Source organism: Antrostomus carolinensis, unplaced genomic scaffold (assembly GCF_000700745.2).
Source record: "Antrostomus carolinensis isolate BGI_N321 unplaced genomic scaffold, ASM70074v2 scaffold1636, whole genome shotgun sequence".
In the NCBI taxonomy this organism is placed as follows: Eukaryota; Metazoa; Chordata; class Aves; order Caprimulgiformes; family Caprimulgidae; genus Antrostomus; species Antrostomus carolinensis.
This window is the reverse complement of record NW_010319570.1, coordinates 12,159-37,261: the sequence shown is the minus strand read 5'-3', so window position 1 is coordinate 37,261 and position 25,103 is coordinate 12,159. Positions and strand designations below refer to the sequence as shown.

At 38.0% G+C, this 25,103-nt stretch overlaps 1 protein-coding gene across 1 annotated transcript in view; it reads right to left on the bottom strand.

Annotated features, from left to right (window-relative positions):
* Positions 1–25,103, bottom strand: part of CDK13 (cyclin dependent kinase 13) — a gene marked incomplete at its 5' end in the record, with an annotated part of 46,214 nt that overhangs the window by 8,958 nt on the left and 12,153 nt on the right. Inside the window, 8 exons of the mRNA XM_029085260.1 lie at positions 761–877; positions 3,008–3,085; positions 3,206–3,307; positions 6,054–6,110; positions 8,611–8,800; positions 18,117–18,287; positions 20,357–20,496; positions 20,784–20,951. Of these exons, the coding sequence (XP_028941093.1) occupies positions 761–877; positions 3,008–3,085; positions 3,206–3,307; positions 6,054–6,110; positions 8,611–8,800; positions 18,117–18,287; positions 20,357–20,496; positions 20,784–20,951 (1,023 nt within the window). The remainder of the gene's footprint in view (positions 1–760; positions 878–3,007; positions 3,086–3,205; positions 3,308–6,053; positions 6,111–8,610; positions 8,801–18,116; positions 18,288–20,356; positions 20,497–20,783; positions 20,952–25,103) is intronic.

The following is a 25,103-nucleotide window of genomic DNA, read 5'->3' as shown; positions in this document are numbered from 1 at the left end:
TATCACCTGTGCAAGCACACAACCCAAGCTTTCTTTCCTTTGGGTGGTTTAATTCCTTGAAACATTGTCCTTACAAAAAAAAAAAAAAAAACCCAACAAAACCAAACCCTACAACTTTTTAAGCCAAGACCATATTGTTGCTTTACACTTTGGAATATAGCACCCAGGGAGTTGCAGTTTTGATTAGCCCATGGACAATAATTCTATTGCTTTAAAGATACAAGTCTCATTAGTACAAACACAAGGATACATTTCTCCTGAAACCCACAGTAACTGAAAGACAGGAACAAACCCTTTAAAACATGCTTACAGCTGTTGTCCATAACTTTCACAGGTGATACTTGCACAAAACTAGTCCAATGGTGGTACTTTAGAATACACAGTTCAGGTAACTCCTCTGTGTTGAATGAATTTATGACCCAAAAGACTAATGTTAACCAGACTTCATACTTAACTGTAGCCAGTTGTCCTAATAAAAACAATTAAGTACTCTGAGCTGGTTTTTTGGACAGGGACAACAAGCAGCTGTACCAATCATGGAAAACAAATGTTTCCTTAGGTGAAAGCTGACAGGTGGCTGAATTTTTAGGGTCTTCTTCCTTCTTCTTGAAGCTTCTATTAAATAAGGGTTAATACAAGCTCTGTGGGTATCATGGGAAGGGTAAGAAACTAAAGCCATTTTTCTTTACACTTAATCTATGTTCATTCTCCAGAAAACTTAATGCTATTACAGCTGACTAAACTAATTCTTCATCCTTACAAAGCAAATTCTTCTCTCAGTTTTCGACGATACTGCTTCTTTGGTTTCATTGTGTTGAAATAAGCTAATTTTATAACATCAGGCCACACCGCTGGACAAGGACTCCCACAAATTCGGCTGTACCAAAAAAGAAGAGAAAAAAAAAAAAAGGTTGAGATCCAAAACCACAAGTAAGCACAGCTCTCACTTTATTCTTGCACATACAGTGAATACAAAAATAATTTTTATTAATGTTCAGGTTCTTTTAGCTAAAATGTCTCTACTGTCCAATGCCCAACACTATTAAATTATGGTGAACTGTCTACCAAAGGTCATCACCCTGCACAGACTAAACTCACTTCAAGAGTTTCTGCCTCGCTCCACCCCAGGCATCCTCCACACAAATGCTCTGAATAACTTAACCAACTATGTCTGGACAGTATTCCAGGTATTTGACTTGGAGAACGGGACAGGCCAGGTTTAGAATGCTCATTAACTTTTATGTCCTTAGCTCACAATGCCAGTGAAAAAAGATCCACCAAATGGCTGAAAAATACGTTTTTCACTGAGAATTTAGTTGACACCAAAGACATAAGGAGGGGGAAAATCTCAGTAAGGCCCAAGGACAGAAGCAAGATCTGACCACTAGAAAACTTGCGTATTTTTTACTTCAGTAACGAATTTTATATCTCAAGCCTCAAATGAAGCTGCCCATAGTCTTATTCCTCCCCTTCCATCCCCACCCATTCTGTCCAACCAAGGATGGCTCAGCACAGGCTGCCCAACACCGCAATTCATTTTACTGTACATGGAAGATTTCAAACTCTGATTTAGGCAATCATAAAAGGATGTTTTGCAAATATATTTCCCTAGTTCATCCCTCCCATTTATTAGATTTAAACAGTTAATGTAAGAGACCTAATGATCTATTAGTTATGCCCTAAATGCTCTGCAAACCAATCTGACTTTACATTGGTTGGGGTATGTAACTTTCAGGAGGGAAAAGAAAAATATTAAATCTTTTCCTATCAGAATTTACTTCAGCTCTATCAGCTAGATATATGTAGATAAATGTAGAATTGTTGACTGTAACATGATGGTGGTAGAGATGTTGATAAAATTGATATATAACACTTAAACAGAAAAAAATGCATAGCATCAGTGAAGGGGAAAAATGAGCTACAAATAGCAGCGTCCAGCAGGAGAAGGAAATCAAGAAATTTTAAGTTTGCTGTAGAAGGTACAACACAGAAAAAAACTCCCAATGACTGCAGTGTGATGTGCTTCAATGCCATCTAGTGCTGAAAAGCAAAAATTTCTCAAGTCACAAGTTTAGTTCTTACGCTGAGAATGACCACTGATATGCTTCGCACCTCCTAAAAACATCATTTTTCCAGCCTAACTAATAACACACTACATGGAAACATGCTACTGTTTAATCTGTTTTTAAAAACATCTCAATATATAACTTCATAATATTTTTATTAATTTAATTTTTAAAATAATGTTGACCATTTACTGTTCAGGTTCTGTAAGTTCTGTTGGACTCATCCTCTTTTCCCCTTGTTTCTAGGAAGAGGACCTCTCCTCACTAATGAAGTCAATTAGATCAGAATCAAGAGCAATTTTTTCTTGCTGAACAAAGGGGGGAGGGGGGAAATAGATGATCCAGTACCACTGAGTTATATATGTATCATTCTATGATTTATTGAGATAAGGAAAGAAAGAGAAGTTTTACCTCCATGAAGTGTCTTGCAGTTGGTAAGGGAACAGAACTATTCCCACAGAAATAATAAAGCCCTGGTGTGTACATGGAAGGCTTGAAACAAGAACTCAAAGCCAGCAGCATGCCAAGTACCCGCTCCTCCCAAATCCCACTTGTCCTTATTCCTGTCCTTGTTTTCACTTCATCTGTTGCAAGGAAGTTGTAACATCATCTTAAAAAATAACGGGCACTTTGACTACCCTCTCTTTACAGATTCGGTAATAGGCAACTCCAACTGCTCTACAAAAACCCCTTGTGCTATTCAACTGTTCATTGCTAGGACCACAGAATACTCACAAAAAACCCTTCTCCAAGTCTGAGCAACAGTCACTTGCTTTACATACTCCTCAAAACCTCTAACATCTCTCTCCACGTGAGAGAGTACTAGTACTAGTACTGAGTACTGGTAAAGGTTTGCAGTGCGTTATCTCTGATTTTAATACTAACAAAAGAAACCTGACAGTTTATGAGGCACCTACTAGGTGGTAGTGCTTGTGAGTTACCTTATGAGTTCCAGCTGAGCAAGTTCTTGATTTGCTTGAAATATTGGCTTTTTTGTAAAAAGTTCACCCAGGATGCAGCTGGAAAAGAGTTTGGCACAATTTTATCATTATGGCTTTCAAATATAGATTGATAGAAACATTTAGGATTTCTTTTTGGCTTGTTTTTATGCTTGCTACACTTCTGTACCAAAGTCTTACCCACAGCTCCAGACATCGATAGCTGGCGTGTATCTTTCTTCTCCAAGCAGAAGTTCAGGAGGCCGATACCATAATGTAATAACTTTGTTGGTATATGGTCGGCTGTTGAGGGGAGGAAAAAGAGAGGACTATCATTTTACTACGATCTCATTTCTGAAAAAGTGATACTTTGAGGACTTGACTTCTGTGGTGCTGTTTAAGAAGAGTACAGTGTTCCATTCCCTTTTCCTAGTTTTAATCCTGCAAAGCTGCAATTGCACAAAAGCAAACACAACTGTTTGACCAAGGCTATCAAAGGACAGAGTGAAGATATAAATAATAATCACATAGCCATCTTGATGTTATGAGAATCCTGTATCTCAGTTATTACTCAGATAGCAATACTGTGTATTTATTACATCAACAGGAATTTCAGAAGGATCTGCTTGGATAAAGCCAGTGATTTCTGGGCAACTAATAATTATTAGAATACTGAATATAGGACCTCTACAAGCATTTTGAAGAGAAGAAAAAAAAAAAAGTCACTTTCCCATCTGTAAGTAGGAACAAAAGAGACAAAGCCTTTTTCTTGAACTACGTCCTTCAACAATTTTGATTGCAAAGCCTGGAATGCTTCCAACACCTTCCTATATTTCACAATAACTTTAATTATCTACAGCTCTAACCCAAAGTTTTGGTCACAGGGAATAATCCTTTCCACTCTGACGCTAAGGCAAGGATTGCCACTATCTTAGACACACACTGGTTTTGTGGACGGGCTGAGATATAGCATCAACAGTTCGGAATGGGAGGCAGAAAACAGATGTTAGGCTTTGGTTTTGTTTAAACCAAGGTGTCTTCAGTGTGATCCCAGAATTCTTTCAGGTTTAATAATTCGCTCTTACTAACACTAGGTAACTCCAAACAGAAAACAGAGTAACCTTAAGGGTGGAGTTTGAATGACTGCAGCATAAAGTCTAACAAGTTCTTATAACATCCTCGTGGTACAGGTGTCATTTCTGCAAAATCACCCAGGTCTTTCTTTCATTAAGAAACTCCCCAATTGGTTTTTAAAATGCAGTATATTTTTGGAAACAATCCCATCATTTATCATATTCATCTATGAAGCAAGCATTCCTCTATGAAATGTTTACATGGTATGGATTTTCTCCACAGATACAACACTCATATATATTAGTATATGCTGCTTTTTATTTGAACAGATGTCTTCTTACACAATCTGTCATATCTCTCCTACTCCAAACATATTGAATCCACCAGAAAAACATTTAAAGGAGCACAACTACAACAATCGGTGGGAATTTACTTAAAATGAAGTTTTTATTACACTCCTACTAAATTCTGTACCCTTTTGAAAAGTATATAATTCTAAACAACAGTAAAACAAATGTAAAATACATTAATTTAAAGCAGCAGCTATTATACACTTGTTGGCATACATGAATTACATGTTACTGCAGGTCAGAAGCTAATCAGAAGGAAAAATTAATGACAAAAGAATTGTCAAAAATCTATTAATGAGATTCTAATTATCCTCCCAAGTTCAACTGGCAATTCTATTAGCTAGCGTAATTACATTTTAATCTTGGTTTCATTTATGCATAATGATGTAACAATGTTGCTGTTTGATGTATAGTAAAAATCTGTTATTTGCACTAAAAAGACACTGAACTTTCAATCGTTCAATTCTTAATGAACAGTTAAGTTATACAAGCAAAATTTTAATTAATTTTAAAACAGACATTAAAAAAACCCCATGATAAACCAGAGAGAAAAAAAATTAGGTCAGTTTGGTGCACATTCAAATAAGAAGGTTGGATGGTATCAATCCCTTTTATTATAAGTACATCCAAAACAAAAATTAATTACCCAGCAGCTGCTCTAAGATTATTTTAGCCTGCTTCTATACTCAACAGTTTTCATAAGTGTCCTAATGTTCCTGAAATAAGAGCTCAAAAGACAGTGAAACTAATGCTATTGGGTTCAACAACAAGCTCAGAGCTCTGTGAGAAAACAATAAACTCGTAAAAATAACATGATGGATATTATTTTCCAAGTTAGGCATTCAGAAATCAAAAGTAAGCTCGAGTAGCTAATGTTATCTGTATCCAACCACCCGATGTACATACTAGTGTAATGAACATTCAGCCTGAATTTTGAAAATCCAGTTCCACGTGACATGACAATATAAATACTGAAGTTCTTAACCATAAAAAACTGTGCACCTGTTTCCTGGAGTACAAGCATAACGAAGCCAAGAACAACAGAAGCACAAGTCATAAGAAGTTTCAGAATAACTTTTATTTAAACTTGGATCTCTGTTTCCAGCAGATTCAACAGCACTGACTGCCTAAAGAATACAATGAACCTCTTCAAATATTAAGGTTTAGTCTTACACAAAATAATGTTTTCTGAAAAGAAACAGTATACTAATTTGTGTTAGCAAAAAAATTTGTCTTTCCCCAAATAAACTTTTCCTAGGTATAGCAACAGAAAGAGAACACTTTAGGTTTACAGGACCAGAAACTAATAGTAAAAACCTACATATTGATGCAACCTGCTCAGGACTGTAAACTCTTCATTTTTAATCAATATATGGCCACTCTCTAGTTATGTATCCACAACACTTGGAAAAGCTACATACTTGCACAAAGAGTTTTGTGGGTTTATGTAGTGTAAGACAACATGCACTTCTTCCCATTTCCTAAGTAATTACTTATATTATAGTACAATAACATCTCCTCTAAACAAAACAGCCTTCTGGCCCTCATAATGCTTTAAGTTGTGCAAAAAGATCAAACTTCTGAGTGCCTTTTTTTTTTTTCCCCACAGTATAATTGGATCTTACCTTTCTTCAGAGTTGTACAGCCGAGCAAGTCCAAAATCTGCAAGCTTTATCTGCCCTCTGGTGGAAAAAGCAAAGAATAATTTATTGGTTAATCCTGTTAAGATTTCTTCCCCAAAAATCAGGTGAAGTTTAGGATTTTGAGACAGCTGCAACTGATCTTCACCAAACCACATAAATGAGGAGTCAATGCCTTTCAATCTAGGCATCTCTTCGGGAAACAAATACACTAACTTTCTGAACAGCAAAGACAAGTAAGCAAAATGAGGTATGCTCATCAAATGGTATTTATATAACCGGATGTTAGTCAAAATTTAGGTGTATACTGTAAAGTATTCAAATCAGTAACTCTGCAGGAAAAAGCTGAGGGAGGAAACTGCTGTTTTCTCGTGCCTTACTGCTCGCATAAGCATTTGTACAACAAACAACTATCAGCAGTCGTACTTCCTTCTAGGAAGCCATCAAAGTTATGGTTTGCTCTTGTAAAGTTTAAATACAGCCTTTAAATCAGGGTGACCAACAAGATAAGGGCTTCTATTTTTGTCAGCAGCCAGCTTACTGAATGACACAACCCCTAACCCCTTCTTGATTTTTCCCATATCTGAAGGGAAGCGTAGAAGATACGGAGCTCTTGCCTGGCAGTTTCCACAGCTAAAAGGCACTGCTCGGTGACCAGAAGCCCCCATCATCTGTAAAGCCTGGATGACTGAAACAGAAAGCTACCTGCAAGCTTCTCCAATACATGAAATCCATGTTGGAATGTTACATGGAGTTTTTGTTTTTCTGGTTTTTATGAGCTTTTCAAACTCCTGTCACTTTCAAATACATGCAAATGTCACTTTCAAATAAATTTTATTTTATCAAATTAGGGCAAGACTTGCTGATGTGTATAACAATAACCATTTTGTGATAATAAAATATACAGGCTATAGTTTCCATTCCATTTTTCCCCTCAGATGTGCGCTTAGAATTGCTGTAATGCTTGGAGAACCCTCATAAACAAAGATATGTTCCCCTCAAATTTACATGCTTATTCCTCAGAAAGCTTACTTCTGGAAGATCAATGAATTTTTGAGCAAAGACATTAAGTTGTGCATCTAAAAGACATAATTCCTGTGTTTGGTTTCAGGCTGTAACTGTTAATGGGATTTTAGAAACACTGCCTCAAAATTATTCAGATCCATTATCAACTTTTTCTTCTTCCAGTAGAAACATCTAAGGATGCTCAAAAAATATCCTAGGGGGGAAAAAACTCAGTATTCTGGGCTGGAGAGAGCACAGTACCACAGAAAGCTCCATCTCTGCTCTTCTCCACTGTCAGGTTACACCTCAGCTTACGAGTTCCAGAGGTGCACAGAGCCAGCACCACCACTGCAGAGTAGCAGGCAAACAAGAGATTAGGTGTGCGGGCACAGTGAGTGATGGGGAGGTGTGTGTACAACTGTTTGAGAGTCTGTATCATAATCTGACAAGATTGCGGTGCAATTCAAAGCTTAAAATAGTCTAATATTTGTTATAAGAAAAAAAAGGAGGAAAAAAAAGGAAAATTTCATTTGGGTAAAGCTGGGATAAAATTAGTGTCCTACCAAAGAGCCCCTTGATTCATTTTGCCCAGTATTTAAAGTCTCCAGCAGCAGCAGTAGATTTTTTGGGAGAACATGTGAACCTGTTCACTTTGGGGCTCATCTTTTTTGCACTTCACCACCACCTATATTGTGTTAAAGAAGCTAAAACATGTATTCCTGTCTATTCTCTTCAGCAGGTGTTAACAATCCTATCCATGAATGTGTCTCATTTTTCTGAATCTCCTGAAAACCTCCTGTGACAACAAATCCCAGAAGCTGACTCCTTGCTCTGTAACGATATTCTTTTTCACTGTTACAAACCTTGCTCTTACAGTTGCTCCCTGGTTTTAGTACTGCTGGATTTGATGAACAACAGTTCTGTAGTGAAGTTATCTACTATCTTCACACAGGCTTTTTATTTGCTGCTGTTGCACACTGAATAAAACCATTTTTACTAATATGATTTGTAATTCCAAGTGGTTAAAGAGGTAAGAAACAAATTCTTCTCCCATTTGATTACAGCTATAACTGCAAGCCAAAGCATGCTTGAACATGCCTGATCAAATATTCTTTTAAAGCATTATCCTGACTGATGAACAGAAGGACATTGGAATTATGTCACAAAGAACCAGCCTAGCCACACTTCATCTTGCAATGAGATGGCAAAAAGAATACACATGGAACACTTCTGTCCTAAAATTCTGATTTTGATCTATTTGAACTCAGATAACTTCCCCCCATACTCTGATCTAAAAGATTCAAGTTTTATTCCTTTTTCTGTTTTAACATGGGTAAACTTAACAAACAATTGCAGGATCCTGTGTTAAGCACTAACATTACCACATTAGTATTTTACAATTGATTTCAGAGAAACTAGGCAATCTAAAAAAAGTTTTGCTAATGGCTTGAAGCAGGTGAACTGTGAAGATTAAAAGAAAGATTTAAAGATGTCATTAACATAAGGTTTTCTTACATATTTTAAGTAATAGCCATACCTATTATTTAGTAGAATATTTGAACACTTGATATCTCTGTGCAAAAAGTTCTTCTTATGGCAATAGGCCAAGCCCTCCATCAGCTGTCTCATAAAAGATTTAATATGATTTTCATTAAAATGAACCAAACCAGATTCCAGCAGTCCCATCAAGTCATGGTCCATATATTCAAATACCAGGTAAAATGCACCTAGAAAAAGAAAGAGAGGGAGAAACAGAGAGAAATTGATTTAACAGCAGTTGAAAGCATTGCTGCTCCCTACTCTGGAAACCTGGAAGTATTTTTCACACAACTGTTTACATTTTCTACAATATTTATAGCTGTACCTCATGTTCAATAACAGCAATGAAATATAGTGCAGTAAAATGATTTTATAAAATTGTAAACAACTATATTAGTTAAAATGTTTGTGAAAACAAATATAAAACTACTATATGGTGCTTTAATCTAGATGGACATGTACTCTCCCTATGGCTCTCAATTTCCATCCACTTTATTTAACAAAAAATTAACTGAGTTAATATTCCCTATGTAAAGTTTGGGGAGAAATCTAGAAACAAAATATGTACAGCATTAGTTCATCTGCCATGATTTGGTGACTGATTTTTCTAAGCTTTCAGTGTGGAACTGGGTCAGAAATAAGCCTGACCTTCTCAGACTAAAAATACCTGTAAGAGAAGACAAAGTGACAAAGCAGAGCTAACCTACTAGTAAGAGCAGCTCTGCAAAGACAGAGTTCACATTCCAAGCTGCCACATACATACATGAAGCATAATAGAATCTGGTCTTATCTCTCATTAGCCTGTGCAATTCCACAAATAAAGCTATTGAAGCCAAGGCTCTTTGATATTGATATATATATATATATATATATATGTAAGTATTCGTAAAGAGGAAAAGTGCTGAGTGCTTCAGAAGCAGCAATCACCATTCTCCAGCACAACCACTCCCAGTACAATCTACTTTTTAGTATTGAATTTTTCCTGTTCTTCTTAACTCTGAGGCAGAGAAGACGGTGCAGTCCCTACAGAGCACTGGTGGCAATGCAGAAACCACATTCAAGTGGCTCTGTCTACCTTCCATTTTCAAAAACCTCCCCCCCAAAGAGATTTCAAAGCTCTAAAGTACAAATAGCTTCTGCCCTTCCGCCCAACAAGAACCCATTACAAGTTCTAGTTCCTAAATCAGAAGTTTCAGTTCAGAAGTTAGTGAAAGTCTTGAAGCAATAACGAGAAATCAGCTTGCTAAAATGTACACACACACAGAGCTCAATTATAATCACAGAATCACAGAATGAACTGACTTGTTTTCTTGTGTACGAGCTGGAAAGGGAAGAAAATGCTAAATCCAACTGATAGTAAACAAACAGAAAAAGGATTACTCCTACAGTAAGTGATAAACTTGTAACAGAGATCAGCGTAGAGCAGTTAAACCACAGGCCACTGCATAAGACACTCAGGAGTTCAGCATTTTTAATTTAGGTCCTGCAAAATACTGATCATAAAATAGAGAGGAGGCGGAGCAGGAGTTAAATCCAGCAGGTACAACCCAATCCCACCACTTCAAAAGGAATGAAGGGAGCGTGAAGAGCCCTAAAAAACCCCAAAGTCTGCTGTGTTACTGTTTGCATAACTGAGCTCACCATGGCAGTTCACCAGTTCAGAATGGTAAAAGCTCAGAGGCTTCTCATCTTGGTCTTTTAAAATAAGATAGCTGGCAACCTGGTGTTAGCTCCACTTCACTGACAACTGCTGAAGGATGAATCATGACATCTTTTAAAATGCCTTGAAACAAAACACCTGATATTAATGCTGCAGTGCCAAAAGAATCTAGATATGCCCTTCAGAGGATGTCACCTCAACAAAACTGAATACCAGTGATCTTGGTATCTTCCTGCTCTGGAATACAAAGGGAAGTTAACTCTGTCATGGCAATGGGTCACACCCTGTGTACATGACAAGGAGAAAGACGGGGAAGGGTCAGTGTGATTGCAGACCTGGTTAGTGAGAAGAGATGAACACAGTCTTCTTGTTTATATGTAAAATAGGTTCCATGCCTTGAGCGATTTTCTGCTCTGCCACTAGCTCCTGGGATTTTTCACTACTACCTAGAACCAGCAATCACAACTGTTGTCCTCATGCAGGAAGGAAAGCTGACAATAATGGAGACAATTAATAAATAAAACAGAGCAGCACATGGGAGATGACGTCCAATCATTGATATTCTCTGCAACTCTCATTAAGAAACATACACTAAGAACAGGATTAAAGCTAAATGCTCCTTCCATATCAGAGCAAGAACGAGTGCATGGATCCATGACACTTGTGCAATGCTACCTATTTACTACCTGCATATTACACAATGTTAGAATTTGTTTTAGAAAGAAAAACTGTCAAAGCTGAATCTTCTTCACTGGTTATGAAAAACTATTAAAATCAGTCTACTAGCCTTGGCATTCTAATCATTAAAACCTCATTTTCAGTATTACTCAAACTATATTTGGAAGTGACTGTAGGTGCAAAAAAGGTATCAAGCAAACTGAAGTGAAACTTCTGTTAGTTTATTTCTAGACAAGCATGGTGCCCTTTTCTGATAGACATCTACAGTTTCAGTCAACAAAACAGTTACATAATTCCACTAAATCATTTCAAATCTCCATTGCTTTTCATTAGATCTGATCCTTCCTAACAGGGGAAGAAGCTATAGATATTCAGGAAGAAGAAAACAGTCACGGCAGACTTCACAAGTGAAGTATGTGCAGGCAGAGGTCTGCTAACTACAGCACAGTCTGAGTTCACAGCATCCTTTAGTTCAATCAAAACAAATCACAGAATCACAGAATGTTAGGGATCAGAATGCCACACAAATATCCATTCTCAAAAAGAAAAACATTAACAGAAAAAATAATCATTCTTTCCTTACAGCCCAGACATTCAGTAACTTGGAGGTTACGTTTTAAAATGATCTGTTGCTTCATGTAGCTTTGCCCAACATCCACATTTCTAGAAGTGTCATTAAAAACCCTAAAGCTCTGTTACAGTAAAACACACGCAACCCAAATGAACCCAGAATTATTTATTTGACTTTAACGTTACTCATCTTACTGCTGTTATATCAAAGACCTGCACTTCCCAATAAGTAAGAACCTGTGGGATGGGAGGCAGCCTACAGTCCATTTCCACACACTTCAACAAAGCGCTAACAAGGGGCTTGAACTTGAGAAGGAACTTCTTTACAGTGAGGGTGACAGAGCCCTGGGACAGGCTGCCCAGGGAGGGTGTGGAGTCTCCTTCTCTGGAGATATTCAAGACCCGCCTGGACGCCTTCCTGTGTGATCTCATTTAGGTTCCTGCTCTGGCAGGGGGATTGGACTGGATGATCTTTTGAGGTCCCTTCCAATCCCCAACATTCTGTGATTCTGTGAATGGGGTTTATGTCTTGGGTGCCCCAGCCCCTTTGCTAATACCACGCAGCTCATCTCCATTTCTTCATCTACTGAGATCATATGAAACCTGAATGTCACTGCACGCTGATGGAGCAGCGGCTGGAACAGCTGAACGTTAGTAAATACTCCTTACCTCTGAATATGGTGAATCTAGAGGGAGGCACACAATAAATAAAGGAGACTCACATGGATGGAAACAATCCTTGCCTTACTCCTTTTGTTTGCACCTAGAAAAATTCATCTTCTTGACCCACTTTGTCAGTGAAGGGTCAGAAAGTGAGATCGCGATTAGAATAATTAAAGGGTTAACACATCTCCTTCTCCTGTTCATATATTTCAAGTCATGGAGCTCTAACAGTAGCAGTTTTCTTAAGCAAAGCACAAAATGAGCTGGGGTGTAATGCTGTAAAGCTATGCGATACAAAATGGGGAACTCAATAAAACGTGGCACTGATTAATAATAATTTTTATTTTTTTTTAAGGATCTCCTGAGGGACCAAAAAAACCAACCAAAACGTCCTTTGCATTTTCTGTGACACGTGCAAGCTTTGGATTTGTTTGGACTGTCATCAAACCACAGAGATCTAAAGCAGGACATCAAGTTACGCATTTGTTCCCAAAGAAAGATCCAAGTGCTTCAGGCTGGGCAGGGAGGGGAGAGGAGGGAGCAGCAGGGGAGAAGGATCCAAAAGCCTACATAGATGACAGCCTTTTAAGCAAGTATTTTCCAAATGTAACTTCATCGGGAAGGTGTTTGAGGTTTCTCAAATATCTGATTAGACAGAGATCGGAGGAACAGGGAGGCCAGGAGTGCCTTATTATGTGCAAATTTTCATTCAATCCTTGTATAACTGCATTACAACAGTATCTTGAAATATAAAAATGGTTAAAAAAACCCCACCAACCCTGCCTCATCCAGTGCATGGTACGTACAATGCTGAGTTGTTGAACAGGTTTTCAACATTTTGTTCTGTACATGCTGGTCAGAATGAGACTTCATCAGATTTTCATTTTGCTAATAAGCCTCCTCAGCTTCTTCTATGCAATTCTCCCCCCGCCTTAATTGATTAAAGGTAACTGGATTATATTTACTCTTCCATTTCCTTGACATTTCTCTTCCAGTACTCATGACCCGTTATTTTCCAAGACAATTTTAAATAGAATTTTATCAAGCAGAGCTTGAAAACTAAAAAAGAAATTGTCCAGCCATTCCTTGAAGTTCCTTACATTTAAATTCCTTAAAGTCCCTTAAACAGACATTCTACTTTTCTTTCTACTCACATTTTGCAAACCTATTTTCTAATTTGTGAAATACCAAATAAAGGCACAGCCACTGAATTAATCACCTTAAGACTAAAGAAAGCATAACTGCTATACTAGTTTTTCTGTTTTGATATCAGAAAACTTACTGTTTAAGATAAATTTATTCTAATAAAACCAGAACTTTTCCTTTTTTCCCCCCCCTCACATTTTCCCCCAATATTAAGTTTTTTATCTGATGACAGTGTTATTCTCCCATTGCAAGTTCAATCAGATTCTCCTCTTGAAACAAATCCAACCCAAACTCCATGTACGTGGAGGTTCTGAAACAGACCTACCAACCAGGGGATACAGAAGCCCTGGCAGTAAACACTGTCCTTTCATCACGTACTGCAGGGAAATAAGAAACCCAACAAAAAAAAACTTAAAAGGAGAGGAAAAGTGAACCAAACATATCAGAAATCTTTGATTAACGATCAGGGATTTTTCTACAGTCACACTATTCCTGATAACTTTGCTGTAACATGAAAACTACTTGGGTAAGAAGTTTCTATTAGTTATTTCAGGAGTAGCAAGGCAAGCTGTAGATCATTAGAGGTTTCTGAAATCCAGATCACTGTGGTTTTACTCAACTTTGTAGGAAACCCGGATAAAGCTAGCTATGATACAAGTAGAGAAGGACCCCTGTAGTGAAATACCCTCTGCTGATGACATGATTGCTGTCAAACTCCTTCCAAACCACAAGCTTTCAGATAAAGTATTTCTTGACAGCTGTGAGAAAGTAACCTGCTAGTCAGATGACAATCTACCACAGTCAGTGTTCTTCTGACATGTACTGCAGTACTGTCCAGAGAAATACCAACTTCATGCCTAAAAAGGTTTGTTAATTCATACTGCAAATCAGTTCAAAATATAACCTTTCTAAAGTAAACTTAGATCTTAAATTAATTATAGAAACATATACACAAACAACCCACAAAGACAATCTACACACAGGACCAAAAAAAACCACCACAAAAAAACCCTAAACCACACCACCAAGCTGCCATGTTAACCAGATCTTTTTTATTAGTCTCCCATGCAAAATTTTACCTCCTGCCTCAGGTTAGTGATTAAAAATGCCTCTTCCAGGCAAAAGGAGGAAGAGATGTCACTCAGGGCAGTCCCATAGCTAGACTGTTGAGCACTTGCAAACACTTCTAGTTGATAAAGAAGGAACTGAGAACTGAAGGACCATCTCAGGTCCCCAAAGAAAAAGGAGACACTTAAGTTATATAAACAACAGACTCACTGAGAAAACAAACCTGACAAAAGCCCAAAGTAAGAAAAGCCTTTTTTTCCCCAGTGATTCACTGTATAACTGATGAAGTAGCTCAACTGACTTAGCTTGTGAGGTGTACAGGTTTGAATCTGCCTAGGAAATAGCTCTTTGTTTTCAACTTTGGTTTTAAATCTTGCTTTCTTCAATTAAGCTTTACACAGGAAACATCACACAAATGTTCTCATAAAAAGAAAAAACAAACAAAAAAACCACCAAACACCCTAAGAGAAGATGAAGGGCTTCTGCAAAGTACAATCCTCCTGCTCCAAAAGGACATGAGCTGAAGTTCGTGAGCGTGAACTCTGCTAAATCTGAACTACCATCAAGGAAACAAAAAGGAAAAGTGATGGAAAGTTTAATTGCCAGCAGACTTGGTCATAAGCACCAAGTGTAATAGTGACACCTGCAATTGCTCCTGCACTAGCTCACTAGAAAAAAATATTTTCAACAAAAATAAGCAGAGTTCTGAGATTTTTAGGAAAAAAAATGAATGGAAAGTACAGCTCATCAATGAGTCAAATGAGGCTTTATGTCCTGAGAGAAGCAGAAGTTGTTTTAACAGTATGTTCATCAAGACTTTTTTTTTTAAGTCAGCTGTTATGCAGATACACACACATAAGATAATACAAACTATGAGTCATGTGTTCCCATCCCCAAGCTTGTGTGTTCACCTACCTCTGCCTCTGAATGACGGGTGGGAGAGAAAAGCCCACACGAGAAACACACAAAATGGATACTCCCTGCCTTGCCACACTTTCCGAGGTAGGATCATGAATCAAGATGTTACATGACCAATTAGTAATCAGCAATGCTGTTCTCCTACTTTATCATCAAGTGTGTCTCATACATAATGAAGACTGCAAAAGTAAAATCCTCACATCTTCAGTACAGCAGACCCACATTATCGCCCGCTCAGTTGTGTATGAGCCCAACAAACAATTGTGCTGTGTTTCCACTGATGGAAATACCCTTATAACAGATGCACAACACTGCTCCAATGTGTTACATTTCTTTTTCTAATGGTGGGTCTAGAAAGGATTAAACCAATTCTATCTATTAACACTGTTATCATTAAACTTGTACCCTAAGCTGGCCAGGATAAAGCACAGATACACTTTTCATCCACTTTATTTAAAGTAAAACGCTGTTGAAAATACTGAGACAAGTCAGATGCTCAAAAGTTTGGAAGACAAAGGATTACGTGACTTAAAAACGTGTAACACACCTCAAAATATCAGGACAAAGTTGTACAAGCCAAGCCATTGCTGGTTTGCAGGCCAATGTTATGATCTTAAAAAGCACCTCCAGAACAAGTCCTGTGCCAATTGTCCCCAATATTCACTCAAGTGTCAGAAAACAGATTATTATTTTTTTTAAGTCAGCTGTTATGCAGAAACACACACAAGATAACACAGAGTATTATCTTGTGCTGCATCTTAAACTACCGAGATCCACCCAAGGTCAGGATATGATAAGTGTCCTTAGGCACGAAATTAACTTTATTCATATTAACCAGAGGAATATGTGTTGGCAGAAATTTTCTCATTCCCCACTTTCACAAATGGGCTATCAGCAGGGTTCTGCAAGAGCTGTATTTCAAAGCACATACCACACATTAAGCACACACATGTTTATCAGAGGACAGAACACTGATTCTGCTGTAAGCTCTGCCCAAGACATCACTACCACTTCTATAATGGTTCCTTCTTAAGCCAAGCAGCCTCCTTTTGTGTCTGCAACGGTTTACTGTGAAAATGACCAAACTTCCTCCCACTCACGTTCGTTCCCTGTGTATTGGGACAATTTGGCCGCAATATCTCAGCTATAAATCCCCATCTCACAATGAACTACTCATTAGAGAAATACAGAATGCAGTCCCTGAAAAAGAAAACCTTCCATCTTTTCACAGACAAATCATAGTAGCACAGTCTCATTATCATGCTAATGCTTTCAAGAGACTAGCAGAAAATAATTTTATTCTAACACCTCCAGAGAAGCCCCTTCCCTTGCAAATTCTCTGAAAATGTAATTGTTTTAATAAGCTGTTAAATAAGAACGAGAAACTAAACTGAAAGCGATATCAAAAGCACAAATACAGACTCGGATAAAAAAATACATTGGAAATTAATGTGACACAGTTTGACATACACACATAAAAAATAAATCACAATTCAATCCTAGACATGGCACCAAACAGAAAGGGAGAAAATTAATTAAGGAATCATTAAGTATTAAGTCAAGGCTCAGTGTGGTCTCATTAGCCAAGTAGGTTAGACCTAATTAAAACTCAGTACAAGACTCACATGAAAAGCCTAAACTGGCTGTTGCAGACTGATGGGGTTCAGAGTGGGTGCTGACCGCCGAACCTGCATGTATCTAGAGAAACTCTTTTGCTAGATGCTTCCTACTTTTTAAAAACCATAAAAAAGCCTGTCCGTGCTTTCCAGGTATTGTACTCTCCAAAGATGTGCTAGGAAAAAACATCAAACTGATTCCTGCTTAATTTTGACAGCTACCTTCTGATTTATCACAACATCACCTGGTGTTTCTGCTGGCTGTGCAGTATCTACGGTGTTTCTGACCTGCACTGGTGCTGAGCATGCTGGATAGAAACTGAGGGAGGGAGAGCAGGGGAGAAGCACAGGTACCACATTCCATACACCCTCCTCAGCCAAACCATGTATCAAAATGCCCACAGGACACTAAAACAACCCCAAAACAATCTGTTTATAATACATAGACCTAAAAGGAAATGGCCTATAAAGACAAAACAACCACTCCAGTATCAAAAGCATCAAGCAACAACACTGCACGATTTCCACTCTGCTTGATGCTCTAGGCTAAGGAGGTTGCAGCAACTCAAACAAGCCAGGCTTAACACTGAAGGAACCAAAACAGTAAAAGCCTGCATGCCTTCTGTTTGGGGAAAAACACCACCACCACACAAATCTTGCTTTCCTTTTCTTTTTTTCCCCATTTATCCTCCTTCTAGCCTTCAAGACACACATGCCCAATTACGAAAAACATTAACTGAAGCACAAACCAAACAAAAACAAAGCCTACAATGAAAAACATCTCTTCAGCATTGAGCCTACCGTACTCTAAATGATACGATAAAATACCACAAGGAAAATAAAAAGCTAAAAAAGCTCACAATTATGAGCTTCCTATTGTTGTTGGCCTCTCTAACCTGTGAGTGTCAAGGAGTCAAACACCTTTTCCTCCTCAGCAAAAGTGGAATCAAGTAACAGATTTTTTTTTTTAATCCCACAAAATATTTGCAAAAATGTTTCTATAAGCAAAAGGCAAAGCTGAGTTAAACAAAGGACTTCTCTTAGTAACTAAATCAAAATTAAAACCCCTTCTCAAGCACCACGACTTGCAAATGTATTTTTTAAAGAACTTCAAGGCCGGTATAGCAGACTACTATATTAAGAACAGGAGCAGAAAGAGCTCTAACCCTGTGTTAGCATACTTACCTTTATCCTTCTTGAAGTCCAAAGCATCTTCCTTATCTGTCACTATTTCCTTCATGTTGATAATGCTTTGGTGATTAAGCTGTCGAAGAATCTTAATCTCCCGAATGGCTGTGATTGGAAACCCTTCCTTTTCATTATCAAGCCGTACTTTCTTTAGTGCCACCATTTCTCCTAAGAAGAAAATTAAACAAAAACCATTAAGATTAGCAACCAAACTATGGGATTTGGTATGGAGGTTGCTCCTTCGTTTTTAAAACTCTTCCCAGTTGTTACTATTTCTGAAGGGATTAAACAGTTCACATTTTGATGCTTGCACCAAACACTCTGCTGAATGGAAAGAGAATTAACCACTGTTGGGAAACAATCCAATGGAGAAGCAAAACTACACGTGAGAATTTTCAGCTACACACTGTAAGTCCTGTCTTCTTCCTCCTGCACACCTCACTCACCTGTGTCCTCATACTGCACACTAGGTCTATCAATAAACCCCTATACAGGAGTGGTTATACACCCCAACAGCATCTTTGGAGACAGAGGTATGTCTGCTCTGGATTTCTTATTACCACATCACCACAGGTCAGAACAGTCCAGCTGGAAATATTACATAGTTCAAGACACCAGGCAGTCAACTAAAGAGTTCTCAAACTCATCAGTATATTTTATACAAATAGAAGCGTCACTGCCATGTTTACAGCGAGGAGAAATGTTCCTTATTGTTTTACTGCAGGCTGGGCTGGATTCTGCAAACTGGCAGAAGCACAATCTACTCATGATGGAGGTTATCTAATGGTATGTCAGCTCAACCATGTTCTTGGAGGTTTATTGCTGCATCTGGAGAGTTTATTGCCTGCACAGATATCTGTCACCTCTAAAAAGGACTTATCCTACACCAGTGTGTAGAGATCCTGTCCCACCTCAGGGCTGGCACATCTTTCCCAAGGTTCCTGTAAGCTGTGGCACACCTCCATTTCCACTCATACCAATGAATATGGGCAATATATAAGAAATACATAAGAATAAATAAGAATATATTAAAATTTTTTTATGCTGAGGGTGGTGAGACAGTGACCCAGGTTGCCCAGAGAGGTGGTAGATGCCCCCTCCCTGGAAACATTCCAGGTCAGGCTGGACGGGGCTCTGAGCAACCTGGTCTGGTTGAAGATGTCCCTGCTCACTGCAGGGGGGCTGGACTAGGTGACCTTGAAAGGTCCCTTCCAACCCAAACCAGTCTGTGATTCTGTGATACGAATCTAACAGATCACAATCCAGTATGACACAACGTCCAGGTGCTTTGAAAGTCCATTGCACAGCTTGTGATAAAGTATCTCCAAGGCCACAGTGTCACTCCTAGCACAGGACTTGAGTCCAAAGCCAATGGAAGGTTTGCTGTAACTGTACGGAGCCATTCAATACAGTGAGCAGCAACTTCTGCTGGAGGTTAAGAAATGACTGCCACACACAAATAACCTGAAGCTTGACAAAGGGGCACACGGTTACGATAGGATTAAGAACTTAAATGTATGAAGAACCGAATTGCAGGAGAGGAGGAAGAAGCTCCTAACAGTGATTTGCAATGCTTCCCAAGGTAGGAGGTGAAAAATAAAATCTGTGACAGTTCAACTTGAGAAGGAAAGTTTGGAAACTGAGAGAACAACAGGTGAAGAATGAAAAAAGAATTATAATACCACTGCTCATTCTTCTGGAGATCAGAAAGAAGGAAGTGAGGCTGGTATGTGATCCCACATGATTCAGTTACTGTTGAAGTAGGAAATTATCCAGCATTCAAAGCATGCACAAATAAGCCAGAGGGCAAGTCGTCACAGAAAACTACTAATTGAACATAAACCAATCAAGTGACACACAGCACATATGAAGAATCAATTTCAATGCATTATCTATTTAGAAGTAGTGACAACATTCTTAAGTGTCATAGTGGTAACTGCTTGATAATTTGAGCAATAGTTTAACATGAAATTTAAAAATTACATCACTGTTGTGAAGACAGCTACACTGCAAGAAAAATACCCAATATACCACAATTCTGAGCTGTGTTCCAGAGGTAGATTCTCTTCCCACTATCAGCTAGTGACTATCAGAGATATTAGAGGGCAAAATACTCAATATAAATATTGAGAAATCAATATATATTTTTTATATTAATTTTACTCAATATAAAAACAAATCCAAAATATTCTGTTCATTTTAGAATTCTAAAATTACATTTACTTTTTTGAACTTACCTGTGTCTTTATCCCTGGCTTTGTAAACTTGTCCATAAGTGCCTTCCCCAATAATGCCAATGATATCAAATTTATCCACACAGCGCTTTCCCCAGTCGATTTCTTTTTCTTTTGTTTCACCATGTCGTGGTCCACATATTCTAGAAAACAATAAGCATTTCTAAGAATACAGCTAATATATCTAAGGACTGTCTTAACCTTGAAAAAAAACCAACCTCAACACTGAATATTTATGAGACACTATTAGATAACTGGCTTACTACCCATTAAGTGGCAATAAACCATGCAGTTTGATTCAAGCCTCATTAATATTAAAAAGTCATTAAAAAGCTGAAACATTTTGAAAAGAATATATTTTAAAGAATCTATTATCACTTCTACTTGCTTGACAGGCTTTGAAAAAAAAAAAAAAGTCTAACAAACATACTTTGGTCTTCTCTTGCTGTGTAACTGAACTGCTGGTTTCTTTTCTTCAGGACTTTTGGGTAAGTCAGCTCCTCCAGGCAACTCGGGTGGAAGTGGCAAGTCTGCAAGCAGATGGCGAAGTTTCTTCTCTGCTTCTTTAACTGACTTCACTGAAAGATTCTCTCGCAAACTATTAAAGAAAAGACACAATTTTGTTAAGAAATCAAACACAGCAGGATGATATTAACATACATAAAGGAAAACCTAGTGGAATTGGGTTTTTTTAATATAGATTTGAGGTTGTCGATGCGTCAACACGTGAAGTCTCTGCTCTTAGAATTTGCAGAACTTAGATTTATGCTTTACAAACGGCTCTGGAAGATGCACAGCTAACTACCAATATTCTACAGAAACTGAAATCAGATTTTTCCAGTGAAAACTGAGGTTAGATGACACACCAAGCCTTAGCAGGCCAGACTTCTGCCACACAAGCTTCTTCTCAAGTTTACAGCCTAGATTAAGCATATGAAGTTTATGGCCGACTATTAAGAATATTTAGAGCTCAGATGGTGCCAGATGTCAGAAGCGTAGTGGTAAAATCTGTACTTTGACTGACTTCTCACATGAAAGAGAAGATGACCCTAATTCAGTTCACTCTAATGTTGCTCTCCAGAGATAACGAGCTCCGTGGTTACAGGAACACTGCAGGCCATTACCAGGCAGTCCACATCACCTCATTTACAGATCCCAGTCTCACACATTTGCTGAAACACTCCAGATTCAACATGTTTCTAGTGATCAGCATGCAAATCAAGTGAGGGGGGAAAAAAAAGATTAAAAAAAATGACTAAATGGTTTTTGGTTTGTTTGTTTGTTTTTCTGCCATGAGTTACTGACCATTTTTAATCATCAACCATAATTAGGTACTAGATACTGAGAGTCAATCTGCCTTGAGAAAAATCCCTCAAACACATGTACAGCACTGTATTCCTCTATCAATTACTATACACAATAATTCTAGAGATGCTCTTCCCATCCTAATGGGGGAAAATGGTCACCAGGATGATCCAAGAGCTGGAGCACCTCTCCTATGAAGACAGGCTGAGAGAGTTGGGGCTGTTCAGCCTGGAGAAGAGAAGGCTCTGGGGAGATCTTATAGCGGCCTTCCAGTACCTGAAGGGGCTACAAGAAAGCTGGGGAAGGACTTTTCATAAGGGCACTTAATGACAGAACAAGGGGAAATGGGTTTAAGCTGAAAGAGGGGAGGTTTAGATTAGATATTAGGAAGAAGTTTTTCACTGTGAGGGTGGTGAGACACTGGAACAGGTTGTCCAAGGAAGTTGTGGATGCCCCCTCCCTGGAAATGTTTAAGGCCAGGTTGGATGAGGCTTTGAGCAACCTGGTCTAGTGGAAGGTGTCCCTGCTGCTGGCAGGGGGGTTGGGACTGGATGATCTTTTAAGGTCCCTTCCAATCCAAACCATTCTATGATTCTATGAATTCTGAAAATATCATACTTCCTGCAGGTTTGTTGGGTTGTTTTTTTTTAAACACATTGTTCCATTCTACCAGAACCTATTTTAGTTAGCTACATTTGTGCAGCTACTGCATCTCCAGCAATTTTAAAGCCACAATCATCTCTTAAAAACTTTATATTGCATAACTGTTTCTCCCCCACAGGACTCCATATACTGTTCTCTCTTTAAATTTCAAACTTGGTTATTAAACTTTGTTAAGAAAACTTTTGGTCATGCTTTGAGGGGACATTTTCCAAGATAGTTGCATTTGCCAAATCACACTGTTCTGCTGTCAGCATCCTTCTCTAGGAACCTTTTACGGAGGTTTTTCTACAACTTTTTATCTACTTAGTTTCATAGATTAAGCAGGAACTTCTGTACATGGAAAGATCTTGCTATCTTCCATCACAGAGAATGGATATTTTCTTTCTTACATTAATTACAATTAGCAATCTTCATATAATTAAAGCATTCCAGTGTTTTGCATTTCAGGCTTCCCCATGAAAACAGAATACTTGAATGTCTTCAACCCCTTCTCAAGCTGCCACTGCCTGGATTTAAAGAAGCACCTCAAGGCAGCATATATTGCCCTCAACACAAATATAATGGTTGGCATGCTATAAAGAATAAACCAACTTTGAACACTGCATGGAATTATCATGGTACAGAAAAACCCTTAATTTTGAAATTAATATATTTGTATTTCTCTCGCAATTTTACCCTCAAACTTTCAATATTTGCGGTAGTGGAACATACGAGAGGTTCTGATTTCAAAAGTGATACCTGAAAACAGGTCTGTCAAACAACATGTCATTGACCCCCAGAACAGTTTTCCCTTTCAGCTAACCCAGGCAGTGGTTTTGCAACACTTCTTCTTTTAGGTAGTTTATTTGTGGGTTTATCAGATTCTTACTGAACTTCACAACTGACAGGGCATTAGGAAACAGCAAGTTCTGCATAACATCGAGCTTTCTTTGTAGGCACAATTGCCCCACAGTAACTCTGAGCCCAAGGGAAATACTTTTGCCAACCCCCCAAAAAACCAAACATTTATTTTTATTTTTTTTTAATGACTTAAGCTTTATCATGACTTGTAATCACAACCACTCTGATCTGAAGTTTGTAACATCCTATAGGCAAAACTAAGCAAAGCATGAATGACATTCTATCACACTGGTCGTTAATCTAGTGCAGCTGTTTGCAAGCATTAGGCTTTGCTTGTTTGTTTGTTTTTGAAAGGAGAATGACCCAGTGCTGATAGAGCTCTTTAATTGCAGCTGAACCCCTCTGTGCAGTTGAGCTATACTGAAAACAGGTAGTACAGTAAAAAATACTATTAATGAGAAGCAACTATCCAGTTTCAAGACAAAATCTCATTCCACATTATCAGAATTCAGTTAAACTAGTTGGCCTGTTGTCTAGTTAAAACAGTATATCTTGCTCTCAAATAACCGTGTCAGAAATCCCATTTACCTGGAGAGGATGGCTTTGTTATAAATTTAAATGTAACCATACATTCACCACACAGACACGATTCTGAACAACTGGAATGACATTTGCTACGGTGCTGAATGGCAAAAAACAACATTTCTCTTTGCTACTAAAAAAAAAAAAAGTATTTATCTAGTACCTTGTTAGGTTGTATTTATTTGCCAAGGCCTCCTGTGCATCCCATTTGTTTAATATAGAATTAAATTACCAGCAAACACAAGAGAAACATTTGCACCTCTCCCCACCTCTCCCCACTTTTAGTTCACACTTCACACTTCTCAAAGAACAGAAGAAGACAGGCTAGTTTCACAGATACCAAATAAAGCACTTCATAAGGTTTTGAATTTCTCTTTTACAGTTTGATTTTTTACAAAGATATATCACACTTAAATTACTTTTTACTTCAATGCTAAGAAATTTTATTTGCTGTGAGAAGCTGACTTCTCATACCCCTGAGAGGCACCGAACACCATGAGTAAAAACAAAAGTAACTTTTCTCAACTTCATCACAAAAAACCAAAAGAAAAACTGTGAATTACAGCTCAACAGGATAATTTTGCAATACAAATCAAAGTGCATATTCTCTGTTAGGACTGTGAAGAGACTTAATGTAGCCTAAACTCAGATGACACTTGGAATACAGACATGAATTTCTTCACTACAGACCAATTTTTATACTTCAAAAGTTAACACGAATGACAAGCCATGAATCTCGCTTCCATTATACTCAAAATAATACTGATCTCTGAGATAAATCATATCAAAATAACACACAGCTATAAAAACAATTGCCTTCCAAAGGGAAGAGAATCTTTACCTCAAACCCCAGCTAATTAAACAACATTCACATATTGAATTCAGCTTTTCCCTGAATGTATGTACGTGTTCGTTCCAAACTTGCAACCTTGGATGCGTCCTTGCATTAGTCCTAAAGTTATTAACTACCAGCAATTTTAAATCATCTTCAGTGTACTTTTTATTGAAAGATGCCTCCAAGACTAAATCTTTCTCTTTTCAAGAATCAGCAAAATTATCTTTAAGAGCAAATTCCTTCAGCTCGCTAATAATTGCCACATTAAACAACTGAAGAGCAAGAACAAACTACCTAATGCATCAGCCTGACCCAGCAAACAGGATTATATTTGTTTTCCAAAGGAAATAATAATAACAATAACAATAAAAAGAACAGATGATAACAACAACAAGAAGAATCCTCCCCCTCTATTCTGCCCTGGTGAGGCCACATTTGGAATATTGTGTCCAGTTCTGGGCCCCACAGTTCAAGAAGGACAGGGAACTGCTGGAGAGAGTCCAGCACAGAGCCACCAAGATGATG